This window comes from Chrysemys picta, chromosome 2 (assembly GCF_011386835.1).
Source record: "Chrysemys picta bellii isolate R12L10 chromosome 2, ASM1138683v2, whole genome shotgun sequence".
NCBI classification, from domain to species: Eukaryota; Metazoa; Chordata; order Testudines; family Emydidae; genus Chrysemys; species Chrysemys picta.
The window spans coordinates 211,233,313-211,250,477 of NC_088792.1; the positions used below are offsets into that span (position 1 = coordinate 211,233,313).

The following is a 17,165-nucleotide window of genomic DNA, read 5'->3' on the forward strand; positions in this document are numbered from 1 at the left end:
TTTGTAGAAATCACAACTTGTTTGTAGACAATTTGCTCACAAACAAGAGGTCTAAATTTGATGAATAACTTGTTTACTGTGAATAGTTCATGCAGCTTTTGTGTGTGTAGGTGTGTGTAAATGCACTGAGAAAGGAGTGGCTAATTCAAGTTCTGATTGTAGCTGGAAAAACTGCAGAGACCCGAACTTATTAGTAAAATGAAACAGAACACCCTTTTGCTAATTAAGAAACTTAGCGCCTGATTTTCAATGGTGCCAGTCACTCACACTCAGAACTTCATGAGTCAGAGTGATTCCAAACCGTGTGAGTATTCAGTTTTGCCACTCAACTTTATGTGCCATACTTGCTAGAAGGCAGTGGGTTCCAGTGGCTAGGACTGGAAGTTATAAGATCTGTGTTCTGCTCCCTCTCTGCCACTGATTCACTGTGTGAACTTAGAAAAGTCACATCACCTTTCATCACCTCAGTCTCTTTTGCTGTAAAATAGGCATAATGATACTTACTCTTCTCTCAAAAGTGCTTTGAGAACTGCAGATAAAATGCATAATCTAAGTACTAAGTATGATTACATCTATTCATTGCTAGACCACTCATGCACAAAAATCTGCATACATCATTTAAGCATGTATTACTTACAAAATGTAGAGTAAATCGACTTGAAGCAATGCAGTTACTCTGTATTTAAACTGGTGTAAATCAGAGGAAAATTAGACCATTTGTATTATGCTATGTTTGCACATTTTCAGAAGCGATGTGCCGAGTCTTCATTTATTCACTCTAATTTAAGGTTTCGCGTGCCAGTAATACATTTTAACGTTTTTAGACCATCTCTTTCTATAAATCTATAATATATAACTAAACTATTGTTGTATGTAAAGTAAATAAGGTTTTTAAAATGTTTAAGAAGCTTCATTTAAAATTACATTAAAATGCAGAGCCCCCCAGACCGGTGGCCAGGACCCAGACAGTGTGAGTGCCACTGAAAATCAGCTCGCGTGCTGTCTTCGGCACGCGTGCCATAGGTTGCCTACCCCTGTGCTAAATTATTCTTATTTATTTTGTGTGCACTAATTCTCACTATCTGTCCATTTCAGATTAAATTATACATTTCTAGTAAACAAAACTCAGTTTTGATTAATCCTTGGATTAAAGCCAGCATCAGTGTCTTTAAGTTCACCACATACTACCTGGGTGGAATTCCATCTTCTCTGCGGGAACGGTGAGTTACGATTTTAAAAAGTCAGCAGGCCCAACCTTTCTGTAGGGTACACACACAAACCTCCCACTGACATCAGTAGAAGATTTTGGTGTGTATCCTATGGGAGGACTGGGCTCAGATTCTGTATGTTGTATGTGATGTGTAAATATATGTCAAAATCTGCAAGTTGTGGAAAATCATCTGGCTCTTTGTTACTTGGGATATGCTATGTAGACAGGACATGACAGTGAAAATTTGTGTGCAATGAGGGTTCATCTTGGAATCTGCTATTTTATTTTTCTATTTCATATCATTCTATTGACTGACTGTTGTACTATTCTGTGATTGAGGTAACAAATTACTTTTTTCTCTCTGAAACCAGCTTTAATATCTCCACATCTCCATTCCGTGGCTGCATTAAGAATGTGAAAAACCCCATCACTGCGTCTGTTACTTTTACTGAGACCATTGGTGTCAGTAGGAAGTGTTCCGATGACTGGAAGGTAATTTGCAAAGTTGCTTTTAGTATGTTTGTTTTTCACAGATTGATAGAAGGAACGGTTAAATCATCTAGTCTGACTTCCTTTATATCACAGGGCATTAACTTTCAATCAGCCTTGTGTTTGGCTAGAGTATAACTTCCAGAAAGACATCCAGTCTTGATTTGAAGACATCAAGAAATGGAGAATCCACCACTTCCCTTGGTAGTTTGTTCCAATGACTGATCACCTTCACTGTTAAAAATTTGTGCTGTATTTCTAATTTGAATTTGTCTGACTTCAGCTTCCAGCCATTGGTTCTTGTTATCCTTCCTCTACTAGATTAAGGAGCCCTTTTTAGTAACCAGTATTTTTTCTCTGTGAAGGTACTTATACACTGTAATCAAGTCTCCTTTCAATCTTCTTTTTGATAAGTTAAACAGATTGAGCTCTTTTATTCTCTTGCTGTAAAGCATTTTCTCAAGCTCTTGAATCATCTTTACAGTTCTTTCCTGCACCCTTTCCAACTTTTCAGCATCTTTTTTAAAATGTGGACACCTCCTTACTCCTCCTCATTACCCCCCTGTTTATACAACCCAGGATCACATTAATTATTATTATTATATTATAGCCCTTTTCGCCACAGCATCATATTGGGAGGGCATGCTCAATTGTTTGTCTACTGTGACCCCTAAAATCCTTAGTCACTGCTTTCCAGGATGCAGCCCTTCCTGAATGTCTAACTTACCAAGCTACCCTGGTCACTATGTATGACTGTTCTGTCCTCATGATTATTTACCACTCTGCCAATCTTTGTGTCATCTACAAATATTATCAGCAGTGATTTTTATATTTGCTTCCAGATCATTGATGAAAATGTTGAACAGTGTTGGGCCTATTAGTATTGAACCTTACGGAACCCCGCTAGAAATAACCCCACTCAATGATGATTCCCCTTTGACAACTACTTTTTGAGATGTCAGCCAGTTCTTAATCCATTTAACCTGTGATATTGCATAGTTCTAAATTTTCAATCAGAATGTCAGACATACTAAGTCAAATGACTTACAAAAGTCTAAATATATTACATCTATGCAGTTACCTTTATCAATCAAACTTGTAATCTCATCAAAGCATGGAATCTGGTTTGTTTGGTCAGATGTTCATTTCCATAAAATCGTATTGACTGTCCTTAATTGTATTCCTGTACTTCAGTTATTTATCAGTTGAATCCTGTATCAGCTTTTCCATTGTTCTGCCTAGATCTGATGTCAGGCTAACCAGTCTATCGTTACTCAGGTCATACCGCTTGCCATTTTTGAATACTGGCACAGCATTAGCACTCTTCTAGTCTTCTAGCATTTCTCCAGATTTTTAAATTATGAACCTTTAGCAACTGACATTCTTAAATAATCTTGAAAAATGTGACTAGTGGCCCAGTAGCTGTCTCTACTTTGAGGAACGTATTGGGTGATATTAAGTGTGTATGGGGTCTACATAGGTAGTCATCTCTTACTTCCTTTTCCTATCCCTGATGGATCCTCTGAGTTTTTGTCTGCATCCCATGGCTGTCACAACTTCCAACGTGCAAATCCATCCCCAGAGCCCTTTGCCACCACCGCTATTCTCCCTGCTGCAGCCAACTGGGTGGGACTCCCTTTCAACTCTGTGAATGCCACTTGGTTTGTTCATGGTAGCCACTTCCTGTTGAAAGACTCTTGTCACTTCTTCTCCTCCCTTTCCACTGAGGTTGACTCTACTGCCAGTACAGAACTCTTGGCCTCACTGCCTAATGGATGAATGAAAGGGATTCAAATCTGAATGTACTCATTCCAGACCAAAGTTCATTCAGGTGGACACTGACCCTGCCTGCCTACTTTTTGTCTTTGAATATAAAATCATCTGGCCTTTTCTGATAACATAGACAGTAAACAGAGCAGAGCTGTGTATTATACTAAACAGGCCTCAGTTTACTTACACTGGTTCAGATCAAGATTGACTCCATGGATGCCAACAAAGTGTATATACTTGTTCTGTACTTGGAAACTCAGGTACCATACTCTCAATTTGTCTATTGTATGTTTTCAGTTAGAGTCCATTCATGTATATATTAGCTTGAATAAAAGAATGAGAGACCAATTTCATAACTTACCTTAGGCAGTCCTGTAAAAAAAGTGATACATGAAAACCTAATTCATCATCTCTTTGCCTTTTAGCTTGTGAGATCTGCAACTTTCTCCAGGAATGGAATACTGGATTTGAATGATGAAGGTTTCCCATTTCCCAGCAATTTTCAAGTCGGATTTGGCTTTCGTGCGTTGGCACCCAGTGGAACGTTATTAAATTACAATATAAGGGTATGAAACATTCATTTCTGTTTCTGGATAAGAAAACTCATGTCTGTTTGGGACAGGAACATTTTTCAAAATCTCAGTTTCTTGCAGAATGGGAAAACTTTTTCCTGCTCAATTCTACTCACAATAAGATCTGGTCAAAAAAAAAATTGAGTTTTGAAATTTTTCATTGAAAAGAATAGACCTTTTGTGGTGGAAACTGTCCCTTAAAACAGTGGTTCTCAACCTTTCAAGGAGGCTGATTTGTCTTGTGTACCCCAAGTTTCACCTCGCTTAAAAACTACCAGCTCACAAACTCAGAAATAAAAATACTAAAGTATCACAGCACACTATTATTGAAAAATTGCTTACTTTCTTATTTTTACCATATAATTGTAAATTGAGAAACACTGATATAGTACATAGAGAAGTATAAACAAGTAAATGTCTGTATGAAATTTTAGTTTGTACTGACTTCACTAATGCCTTTCATGTAGCCTGTTGTAATACTAGGCAAATATCTAGGTGAATTGATGTACCCCCCTGGAAGAGCTCTTATGTATCCCCGGGGTACATGTACCCCCTGGTTGAGAACCACTGCCTTAAAACGTTCCCATTTTCCAACCATGACTGCACAGCACTCCAACAGTGTGGGTAAACTTAGGTACAGAGAGATTAAATGACTTGCTTGCTAATATGAAGTGGCAGAGAGAAGTGACTCCATTGGAGGGGCAGACTGTGGAAGAAGTTCCTCTGTGCTTGTGCTTCTGGAGGAAACAATGGCATTAAGTAGGTGGGGAGTTTAATCTCTACCTCTGGTAAAAGTCAATTAAAATACGTTTAAATAACTTTTTTATCTTTTTTTATTTTTTTGCATCCCAAAGTCTGGGGTAGGCAGGGAGAATCATAGAATCATAGACTTTAAGGTCAGAAGGGACCATTATGATCATCTAGTCTGACCTCCTGCACAATGCAGGCCATAGAATCTCACCCATCCACTCCTGTATCAAACCCCTAACCTATGTCTGAGCTACTGAAGTCCTCAAATTGTGGTTTAAAGACTTCAAGGTGCAGAGAATCCTCCAGCAAGTGACCCTTGCCCCACACTGCAAAGGAAGGCAAAAAACCCCCAGGGCCTCTGCCAATCTGCCCTGGAGGAAAATTCCTTCCGGACACCAAATATGGCGATCAGCTAAACCCTGAGCATCTGGGCAAGACTCACCAGCCAGATACCCAGGAAAGAATTCTCTGTAGTAACTCAGATCCCACCCCATCCAACAGGCCATTGGGCATATTTACCGCTAATAGTCAAGATCAATTAATTGCCAAAATTAGGATATCCCATCATACCATCCCCCACAGCTCCCCTTGGAAGGCTGTTCCAGAACTTCACTCCTCTGATGGTTAGAAACCTTCGTCTCTTCCCTTCTCCAGGAGCTGTGTTAGCTGCAGGGGTTCTGGAGTCGTATGATTTGGGATATTACCCTGAGAGAAGTACAGTTTTTGGGGTGGCCCAGATCAGTTTTGTGGGAAGGAAGTTTTCCTCCCACGGAGCCATGTTGGATTCCAAGAACTCTTGGGAGCAATGCACGCTGCCACCCTGACTTACCATTGGGAATTGGGTTCATGGTGATATCAGGAAAACCTGAAACTGCCTATATTTAATTATAAGTTTATAGGATTTTTTTTTTTTAGCCTTATGTGCTTACCATCTTTCTGAGAGACGGCTTTGTAATCGTAAAGATGACAGATGAGGAAAAACAATCCAGCAAGAAATATGAAGATGGTTCAATGCATTATGTGTCAGTAATCAAAGATGGCGACATGTAAGTCCAGTTCTGTGTTTGGTTTTTGAATGGACTGCAAGCCTTGGTTAGAAAGAGAAGATTGTAGAATGTTTGCTTGACCTGATGTTTGGTTATAAAACGGTACGGAGTTAAAACTAAATTCTGAATCATGCTAGCAGTGGATATGGACATGCTGAAGCACCAGAAGATTCTTGGTCTGCGTATTTGCATGTCAGTACCTACTGAGTTTCCGTTCAGCTCCTGAACTTCATAGCAACACTGGTAGTCTGAGCTTTCAAACCAAAAGGCTTGAATCTGCTTTTCTGTGCACTAAGTGTCTTTCTCTGTGGTTGGGCAAGACATAGCTTTGGACAGCTTCTCACACACGTAGTCTTCGCATCTTTGAGTGTAAATTGCAAACCTGTCTAATGCAGCTGTTTTACAGGCCTGAGGAGGAAGGGTAATAGCTCTCCTAATGTTCTCAATATCGATCTGATATATAGATTATGAGACAATTTATTAAAATTTATCTAATTTACTGAAAATTAGATGACTTCTAAAACACACTGGTCTCTATAGGGTTATATAAAAACTTGTGCTGGCTAAAAAAGAAGGGTTTGAAAGATAGCCTGTGATTGTATTAAAGCCCTGGGCTAGTGATAACGTTCAGAGTTTTTCTGTAATAGCAGTGTCCAACTTGTCAAATTCTGTTTCCTTTTGGCATAAGGGGTAGAATCCTGGCCCCATTGAAGTCAATGGAAATTGTGCTGTTGACTTCATTGAGGCCAAGATCTCACCCAAAGAATGTAAGGCTATGTGCTGCTGTCATTATAACTGTACTGCACCATTTTAAATATGGTTAAGTCAATGAAGTAGTACTGGCATAAAACCCATGGAAGTGATAGGAGACCAGGCCTGTAAATGCCATCAGAATTAAAATGTAACTGGAAGGCACATGTGTGTCAGATCTTTCTTTAAAAAAAATTCATTTAGCTGGTAGCGTGTTTTTCCTAAATTTTTCACTCTTATTTGTATTCATCTTGTTTCAGGGTCAGGCTGCTGGTTGATGACCTGCCTGTGTCAATGGCTGTTGAACTTCAAGGAATGTCTAAAAAATTAAGTTCTGTAAGATTGGGTGGGGATAATTTTGAAGGCTGCATCTCCAATGTCTTTATTCAAAGGTACTTAACTTGGGAATATTTGTAGGTGCCGACATCGGGGTAGAGAGAGAAATGACCTGTTTTCCTTTATGAGTAATTGGAATTTCTTCTCACTAATCTGCATTTCTTCTAGATACATGAAACCTTGCTGAATGCATAACCTTGTTGCACAACAAATAAATTATTGTATTTGACCAATTCATCATTTTTGTAAGATTTAATGGAGTTTGATCTTTTGATCTTTTGGAAGATCACTCTGAATTGTATTCCTTCACGAGAAGTTTGGTTTAAAAGCATGATTATATTGGAATGGGTATATTGCAAGGCCCAAAATTTTCAAACATCTGTGCCTAAATTATACTCATCAAAAATACATGTGCAGCCAGATAACTGCATGAGCAAGAAATATTTGCATATGCAAAATGAATAATTACATCAACATATAGGAGTACTTGTAAAAAGACCCGATTGCTGGTTTATGTTACCCATTTGTTACTCAGTTTTTTTCCCTCCACATCCACCTGGTGGTAGGTACATCTTTGCAAGCCCAATTTAGAAAAGAAATTTCACCTTAAGTGTTTTCTTTCATTAGATTAATTCCTATCACAGGTATTCTCCCAGCTGGGGCCTGCTTGTTTCCGCTGACTATTGAGTGTTTGAATGTGCATGAGTGTGTGTGGTTTCACAAAAATTATGATGTATTTTTGGTTTGTATATATCTTCATTAAATCTTTGCCTTAGCATTGTGAAGTTGTGCAACATGTATACTAACCTCCCTGTCCATCTGTGATCTACCAAAATTGGAGAGATTCCTTTAACCTTACAACCTACATACAGTATGTGTACATTTATTCTCATTGATTTAGCCTTTGCACAAAGAAAATTGGTATAAGAGTGTTTCTGGCAACAGGGCAGAGTTGCACAGTAACAAACCGATAGCTTTTTAGCCCTCATACTTGGGATCCAGTTGAGTGGGTATGTGGCTGATTTAGCAAGACTGTAGGTTTGACCTGACCAATCCTCTTCTATCGCTAATCAGCAAAACCTTCTTAATCTAGTCCAGAAGGTCTGACACTGCCAGGGTTACTGTATTCCAGCTCCCTTTTCTCAAGGGCAACGGCATTTTTTCAAATAAGTAGTTTTTGGTAGGCTCCTAAATTCAGTTGAGGATGCAACAGCAGTGGCTTACCTCAGTAGTATGGCTGTAGCAGAGGTGATGTTTCAGGCAAGAACTACAAACTCCTTTTGTTTTTCACAAACTTCCCACCCAATAGGTCATGCAGCATCTTCAAGGATTCCCCCCCCCCCCTCCAAGGAAGCAGCTGATACTTTTATTTAGGCTTGGCCTGCTAAAACTGCCAGAGAAACAGTACTAGATGCTATATGCCACCTACTGTATAAGTGGTTGGGATTTCCTGGTGACATCACATGCTAATACAAAATATATGAGTTCTTATGACAGTAATTCTGGATGTGCCTGTGCCAAGAGTTTAGGATCATTAATATAAATCATACTATTGTGACAGGTGAAAATTGGTAGATGTCCCTTGACCAGACTGTAATTGAGAGTAGATATACCTTGTAAGGCTATATGTCCAAACAATGCAGCTCTAGAATACATGGTGGTTTTCATTAAAGAATAGGGATGATAAAGGGTGGTCTCCTATAGCACTCATTGCTCATTCTCATTCCTCGTGTTTATTCCTCATTCTAGGACAGGTCAGCTCCCTCAAGTTCAAAATCTAGTCAGTTATACTGAGAAGTCTGGTGTATCCGTGGGAGCCTGTAGGATATACAAGTCACCCCAGCCAATGCTGCTGAAAGAATTAGCAGATCCTAACAGCTCTAAGATTTTCAAGGTATGTTTATGTTTACTATAAACTCCAGGCTTAGGCTCCACCAACATGAGCTGGCAGGGTTGAGGAACTGATGTTACTCCTTTTCCATCTAGCATCTGGAGCAGGGTCTCCCTTCTCCATATCCCATGCTCAATATATAACTCTCCAGAGTGATAACAGTTCATCAGACACTCAAAGAAGCGTGTTGACTGATTCTGATGGGAATTATGAAATACATGTATTGAATTATTATCTCAGTTATCCATATTAAAGATTTAAATTCTGCCTTGCAGTTACAGAAGGAAAAGCACCTTGCTTACCTGACAGGTGCCAAAGTGCAGCTAGACCAGAAAAGCTGTGCTTTATCTACTCCGCTACATTTCATCAATGGAGCTTATCAGTTTGGCAATGCTCCCAACAGTCATTTGCTGTATACACTTTCTCAGGCATCACTGACAGACAGGTAATGCAACAGTTCTCCACTCAACTTCTAATACTGTATTCTTCAATGAACCTGGAGCCTAGCCTTTAGGTGCTAAGGGTTATGATTTCCCAATGTGCATCTCTTTGGGAGTAATGGGGTGCACCCTGATTGTTCTGTTAAGGGCTTGACAGAGAACTTTTTCTCCCAATCATTATTTCTACAAAACAAAACTGAACAGGTTGCCTGGAATGAGATGTTTGAATTTAGTGCACATTGAGGCCCAATCCAAGAATCTAAATCTGCCGACTTCAGCCCACATTCAGAAATGTGAATGGTGTACCACATAATTATGATTCCAAAAGCCACTATTGTGTTAACAAATTATTCGACTTGTGTTTATAGGTCAAACTCTCCCCCTACATTCCATCATAACAGTTAAGACCAGACTAGGTGCTTCTGTTACTGGTTTCTGGGATGGAACTCTCTGAGACTGATGACTGGGTTTTTCAGAAGAGTGTCCTTGTCTGTCGAAGTTCCTTCTTCTCTTGTATCAGAGGGGTAGCCATGTTAGTCTGAATCTGTAAAAAGAAACAGAGGGTCCTGTGGCACCTTTGAGACTAACAGAAGTACTGGGAGCATAAGCTTTCGTGGGTAAGAACCTCACTTCTTCAGATGCAAGAAGAAGTGAGGTTCTTACCCACGAAAGCTTATGCTCCCAGTACTTCTGTTAGTCTCAAAGGTGCCACAGGACCCTCTGTTTCTTCTTCTCTTGGTTTGCCAAAACTAAATTCAGGACACACTATATGGCCCTTCTGTTCAGAGAGGATTTTTAATTAAATTCAGTGGCTACCAAACAGTGAAGATACGCACTGGCCTTGTCTACTCTATATTCTCTACAGTACTAAGTACATCATCAGCATTCAAATACTTAATAGTAATCTCACTTTGCTGTACTGGTATTATAGGAATATGTATGTTTGTTCCAATTGAATTCACATGTAACTTCCTGCACAGCACAATGACAATAAATATAATGTTTCTGATCACATTTATATCCAGTCTTATACTGATAATTCCAACAACCTCAGTGGAGTGATCCTGATTTACACTGGTATAAGTGAGAGCAGAATCAGGCCCCCTGCATCTTTCAAAAGGGTATGGAAAGAGTATGACAGTAAGCAAAACAAGGCCATATTTTAATGTCTTCTCTGATCCTCTTTCCACTAAAGGTCACATTTTTCAATAGACGTACGGACTGCATCATCGGGAGGACTGATATTTTTTGTGGGAAATAAGCCTGAGAGCTCTTATATGGCTCTTTACATTTCCAAGGGACGTTTTGTCTTTTCATTTGGTGTTGGAGGGAAGAAAATTAAAATCAAAAGCAAAGCAAAATACGATGACGGGCAGTGGCATACTGTAAGTATAACGACAGTTAGGACAGAATTAACTGTGTGAACCATTGCAAAACATGAACCATCGCTTAATATGCACAGTCGTAAGTGCTCAGCATTTTAAAATGCTGAGAGTATATTCACCTCAACCTTGTGGAGTTAGTTCATATGACTGAAGGTTCATGTGGATGACAGGTCTTCATTGTCAAAAAGCTCATGGCAGTGGCCTAGTTCTAATGCAGATAGTATTGTAACAATACTTGTATTACTTTAGGAAAGTTCCCCCAAAAAGGGAACATTAAGGTAGATAGTATGTGTCTGTGGGGTAGGGACATTATGGTATAAGGCATTATTCTGATGCCCATTGGTGTATATCTAGAAAGTCAATGGAATTACTCTGGTTATATACCAGAGTAAGGAAAAACAAGAAACCTGGATAACAGATGTGCAAAATACTCCTAGTTTTTGAACGATAAGGTATTTGAAAAAGCATTTTGCCCACCTACTTTCTTTATATTTTTGCTAGTTTCAAGTGAGCCTCAAAAATGTGTGCTGATTTTAGGACTATACTGTCTATAACTTGATGGATAGGGTTTTCAGAAGCACCAAAATGATTTAGGAGCACAAGTTCCATTGACTTTCATTGGGACTTGTGCTTCTACCTCACATAAGTGATTTTGAAATCCCACCCAATGTGTCTAATGGTAATTATGCTTTCCCCCACAAAGGTGGTATTCAGTATGCATGGGAAGAATGGCCATCTTGTTATTGATGGTCTGAGGGCCAGGGAAGGAAAACTGGCAAGTAATTCCACCTTCACCACTAAGCCACCAATCTATCTGGGCGGGCTTCCATCCCTGAAAGTACAGGTAAATAATGGAGATTTTGAGGGTGTTTTTATCATTGCACTGCAAATGAAGACACTGAAGTATTGTAAAGGGAGGTCATAATGATGAGAGGGATTTAGATTACTAAGGCCATCTATACATGGTGTCCACAAATTCCTAATTATAGACATCCCCCCTTCCCCAATTGTGTGCCCAGCCCTCAAATTATCAACATTTCGGTCTATAAATTGATTGCAGCCATGTGCTGCTCCTGATTCCCCTTTACCTCCAAAAGTCAAATTCCTCTTTTCTCCAAGAGCACCTCTTCCCCTTAGAGCGTTCACTTCAGCAGATACTTAAGGTGTCTCCAGCTAAACTAGATTTAGGAATATTCAGTACTAGAGGGAGGGATTCCCACTTACTAATCACTGTGATTTTAGGAGGGATTATAGATGTAGAACTTGATTCTAATCTTAGGTATGCATTCCCTCTGTTACCTTTAAAAATGACCTGTTAGGTATGTGCATCACTACACAATAGCTGTTTGGGGTGGGTGGGTGGGTGGTTAGTATTTGAAATCAGAATTAGGCTGTTAGATTGTCAACATTTTGATGTATCATTGGAAGACAGCTATTCTACAAATAAGATTTTGCAATAACCCTTTCAAGATTTCAACTTTTCTAGCACGCTTGACTCTTTCGTGGTTTACTGGTATTTCTTTCATGACATAGTACACATTTACACCGTATCAGGGACAGTCTTTAGGTGCATTTCATACTTGGGTACCACCATCAAACAGTGCTAAAGAACTGCTTGGCTGATCTGTTATTAAAATAATAGCCATCATGCTTTAATTTGTTATATTATTATTAATTAATTATTATTATTATTACTCATGTTTTTAAATATGCTTTCAGAATATACCAAGAAAGAGTTTTGTAGGTTGCCTGAGAAATTTTAAAATGAATGGAAAGCTCATGAATACTCCTCATCGGAACACTGGTGTCCCTCCATGTTTGGATGGCTCTTTGGAGCCTGGGATATATTTCTTTAATGAAGGGGGATATATCGTCATTGGTAAGTAGTGTAGCAATCATTACGTGGAGCTGTCTTTATTATATAATCCACATAGATAGATAGATAGATAGATAGATAGATAGATAGATAGATAGATAGATATCAATTTATTATATCATATAGATATAGCTCCATGTTGTACGTGTATATATAGATGATACTCTTCCCCTTTTTAATGTGCTGTTCTAATTATTCTCCTTCCTCCCCTTCTCACACCTGCAGATAACTCTTTTGTGATGGGTTTGGAATTTAAGATCATATTTAACATTCGTGTGAGAAGTCTAACAGGTGTCCTACTCCATACTGGAAACAAACAAGGCAACTATTTAACTGTTTACATGGAGGCAGGAAAGGTGAGTGTAGGGTTTATTTCTGTTTGAATTGTATTACCATAACTAAGAAGAGAGACACCTTACTTTGAACACCAAACTAACTTAGTACAAAAGAAAACCAAATTAAAAATACATTTGAAAACTTCATGATGGTGTCTTATAACCATCTCTGGGGAGCGTGAACCTTAAATTTGCTACCATACCAATATGCGCGGCTTCCATTGTATGCACGCAGGCTTCCATCAGGCAGCTCCATGATAGTCCATGCAGGGTGAAGGGAAGTGTCAGAGAATCCTCCTCTCCTCAGGACAAGGAACACCTGTGGTACTCTGCTCCTACAAAAATCTAGAAGGGTTTAGGCCAGTGGATCATGGAACCATGTGCTCTAACTTCTCCTTTAACCGTCAGGCTGCTAGGAAGAGCGCAACCATGGAGCACTGACTGCTCTGTGCAGCTCCCTGTGTAGTTTCTCCGTAGCTTTCTGCACACACTCACTGCAGAATCTCAGCAGTTCTATTTTAGTATCTTTTTCAATAGCTGAAGGGTGTGTCAGGGGAGTTGAAGGAAACCCGGGGAAGGAGGCAAGGGCGTGGATTTATGTATGTATAGAGTATACACTATCCTCTCTTAGGACTCTGTAAATGGAATCTATCTTCCTTTAAGGAAGACTGTTTGGGAATACAAATATTTTGACTGTGCCTTTTAAAGTGTTGGTGAAATGCACCAGTCAGTGAGTTCAGTAAATTGTTTAGAGTCGGATATTCTTTTGTCACTCCTTTCTTTTCCCTAGTAACTTGAAAGATGTTTTACAGGTCACTGCCTCTGGAAATAATGGTGCTGCAGATTTCCAGACATCTGTCACTCCTCAGCGGTCTCTATGTGATGGACAGCGGCACTCCATAGCAGGTACTGTATCCTCTTGCCTGCTCTTCTGAAACTGGAATGGGTGGGAAGAACAAAAAAGACTGCCGTAGCCCTAAATTTAATGCCTAACCCCTTATACACTAAATAATTCCATTGCTGTTTTTTCTGAGAACACTCTTTAGAGTAATAACAGGTTGTAATTATTTAAGACTGCATGTAGGGAAGAGAACCTTTGGGCTTTTATGTTGAACACTTTCTCATCCCCATAGTATTTTGGTATATGTCAGTTTGACTTGGAAATATAGTGAAATAAAACTTCCCCTATAAATCACACTCCTGCAAGACAAACACTTCTTAAAATAGTAAGTCATGGCTAGTGGATGCTTGACTGGACCAAAGTTACTGATTTACCAAATTCCTTACAGTAACTCAGAAACAGAACATTGTGCACCTAGATGTGGATGCAAAGAGCAACTACACCATTGGATCCTCTGCCTCACTTTCTGCTAACGTGGGTCATCCACTTTATTTTGGAAGAGTTCCAGGTAATATTACTTCAAGTTAATGTTTTGTTGCTCTTCCTGGTGTTTTGTTTCTTTTTGTGAAAGAAAAAAAAATCAAACACACTATGGGCCATATCATCTCCTATAAGGGAAAAAATACTCAGGTGACAGGAGACTTAACTTGTATTATCTCATCATTTTTTGTCAGGTAGGCAGGGTCTTGCACACTTTTTCTCTCTCTCTCTCTGTCTCTCTCTCACTCTCTCTCTCTCACACACACACACACACACACTCTCACTCACTCATAATTTTTTGTCAGGTAGGCAGGGTCTTGCACGCTTTCTCTCTCTCTCTGTCACACACACTCTCTGTGTCTACAGTACAGGCTGGCATAGCCCTGTAGCATAGATGCAGCCTACGCCATTAGAAGGCATTTTTCTGTCTGTGTAGGAACACCACCTCCCTGAACAACATTAATTACCTCAACAGAAGCACTCTTCAGCAACATAGCTATGTCTACACTGGGGCTTAGGTTGGCATAGCTACATCGGTCAGGGGAGTGGTTTTTTCATACCTCAACTTACATAGCTATACCAATATAACTTTCATATGTCAACCAAACCCCCTCCACCACCACCAGAATTGGTAGGAGGTCTGCCACTTGAAACACACAGATATATTATCTTTGGAGGTCAATGCCATCCATTGGGGACCCTGTGTGTTTGCACTGCTTCCCAGCCTCCCCACCACTCCCAAGTCTGCCTGGCTCCATGAGGGTCTGTGCTGTCAATACCTCTCTACTAGCCCTAGTCCCACCGTCAGGGTCAGCTTTTTTGTGCTGCAGGAGTCACCATTCTGTTATGTGAAATTTGGGTCAGGAGAGAGGGAAAAAATGCTAGTGTAAAAATGAATTGGGGCAGCAAGGAAGGCAGAGGTAGCTACAGACCTAACATTTCCTCTTTTCTGCATTCCCCCCTCCCCGCCCCCCAAGCTAGATCCATGAGCCAAGGGAACGCTGACTAGCCACCAGGGTCAAAAGGGGGTAACACTATAAACATTACAGTATTTATATTGGGTCTGATGGCCCCTCTCTGTTTTCACCCAGTCTACATTAGGTTTTCCTCGGGATGTTCCGGTTGGGAGTAAAAACTGATGTTGTCTGATATTTTCATTTATACAAAGTCCTGCTTCTCCGAATGCAGGAGGAACCAAAAGCAGAAAGGAGTAGCTTCTTAGCTTACAGGCCCAAGCTTCTTTCAGCCAGCACCCCCAACCCAGCACTTCTCTCAGGGTCACTCCACGCTGTCTCAGTCACTGCCTGGGTGTGTGTTCCTCCCCCTGGCCCCCACCAAAACAATGCTCACAAAAAGCTGCTCCACCCATATAGTCCAAAACTCCTGGGAAGGTTCACATACTCCTTTTGTTACAGGTGAGGGCTTGAGATGAATTTATCCTTCCAGTTACATTAACTGAAGGGTGCATTCACACCCATCATTCTCACTGAGGTTTTAACTGAATTCATAGCAAGGTTTCACCAGTTCATAACAACAGCAAAACATAATAAAATGTGCAATAATTTCTTTAATTATTTTATTTACCATAGTAAAGTAGTTTAATTCAACTTGGAATGTTGGTATCATATTACATTCTGAAAGCAAAGACTTTCAATACTCAGAGGTATCAAAGGGAACATCTTAAAGCCACCAGCCTGTTGTATTCAGTGCTTTACAAAACAGCTCATATTATTTAGCTGCTCTTTCTTCCTTGTCTTTACAGCAGATTTGGAAACACCCTTGGTTCCTGTTCGGGACTCCTTCCTTGGCTGTCTGCAGAACATTAAAATAAATGACAAACCTGTCTCTGTCAGCAAAATTTCAGAGGTTCATGGTGCAGTCAGCTTGAATGGATGCCCTGCCAATTAACTTTGCCATTACATAATAAGGGAATTATTTGTACCCTCGTTGGGTTGGGACTCCTGATGTACTGTATGAATTACTGCAATATGGGTTCTCCTTCCCTGATCACTGTGTTACTCTTGTCAATTATGATGTTCAAAATGGCTTACAAGTTGATACATCTTCTGGAATGGTGGCCTGTGCCAAAGCTAATTAAAAGTGTTGGCTTTGTTAGACTTCTTATTAAATTTGATTGCTTTCCCGGGTAATTCATTGGGTGTGTGAGATATATATATAAAATAGTATTGTTTTTACACATAGTGGGCCAAATGCTGTTTTCATCCTCCCTGGTGTAGCATTAAACTAACTCCATTGACTTAGCTGGAGTTATTTTGGATTTACGCTGGTGTGAGTGACTGCAGAATCTGGCCTAATATAAAGAACTTTATAAAAATATATACATTTCTTTGGGTTGATGAGCAGTGTTTATACTGAAGTGTACATTAATGTTAATAATAATATAAATGGAGTTTGAAGCACTTTAAAGAGTGGAACTCTGGAAGATTGTTGCTGTGCTAAGAGTTCTGGGGCCAAATAAATGGAATATGCTCTTTTAAAGTCTTCCATATTCTTATTTGGTTGTAAAATTCTTTTAACACGGCTTTTTCCTTAATTTGTTATTCACCGTGGCCAAATTCTGCTTGGTTTATGTGAGTAAGCCCATTGACTTCAAGGAGACAGCTTGCCCGAGTAAGTGGGACTGGGCCCATTGTTTCTGGTCAACAGAATTTAGATATTAAACACTTCTGATTAGGATAACTTTCCCTGTGGCTTTCAGAACCAGGATAGATGCTCTGTTTGTTTTCCTGATGAAATGAAGACAAGACCGATTTATTAACACCGAAGTACTGAGCGCACTGTCACTTATACAGCACAAACTGCAACACTAAAACCAAGAGAATGCTTAGTTTGACATTCACGTTTGTCTGACCATGATCCCTTACTCCACAGAACCCTGTTTGCATTGTTATTATGAATATGGGGCTGGGCTGA

The 17,165-nt window shown here is 39.7% G+C and overlaps 1 protein-coding gene across 4 annotated transcripts in view; it reads left to right on the forward strand.

Moving 5' to 3' along the window:
- The window catches only part of LAMA3 (laminin subunit alpha 3), a 190,852-nt gene extending 174,122 nt beyond the window's left edge, over positions 1–16,730 (forward strand). For 3 of the 4 annotated variants that reach the window (XM_065585346.1, XM_042854847.2, XM_024099569.3), the window contains 14 exons: positions 1,096–1,220; positions 1,582–1,702; positions 3,895–4,035; positions 5,707–5,837; positions 6,848–6,979; positions 8,673–8,817; positions 9,090–9,259; positions 10,450–10,639; positions 11,343–11,483; positions 12,359–12,518; positions 12,741–12,871; positions 13,663–13,756; positions 14,140–14,259; positions 15,994–16,730. In XM_065585346.1, coding sequence (XP_065441418.1) covers positions 1,096–1,220; positions 1,582–1,702; positions 3,895–4,035; positions 5,707–5,837; positions 6,848–6,979; positions 8,673–8,817; positions 9,090–9,259; positions 10,450–10,639; positions 11,343–11,483; positions 12,359–12,518; positions 12,741–12,871; positions 13,663–13,756; positions 14,140–14,259; positions 15,994–16,139 — 1,947 coding nt within the window. In that variant the 3' untranslated portion in view covers positions 16,140–16,730. The remainder of the gene's footprint in view (positions 1–1,095; positions 1,221–1,581; positions 1,703–3,894; positions 4,036–5,706; positions 5,838–6,847; positions 6,980–8,672; positions 8,818–9,089; positions 9,260–10,449; positions 10,640–11,342; positions 11,484–12,358; positions 12,519–12,740; positions 12,872–13,662; positions 13,757–14,139; positions 14,260–15,993) is intronic. The other variant, XM_065585348.1, reaches the window with a different exon arrangement.
- The last annotated feature ends 435 nt before the right edge of the window (positions 16,731–17,165 follow it).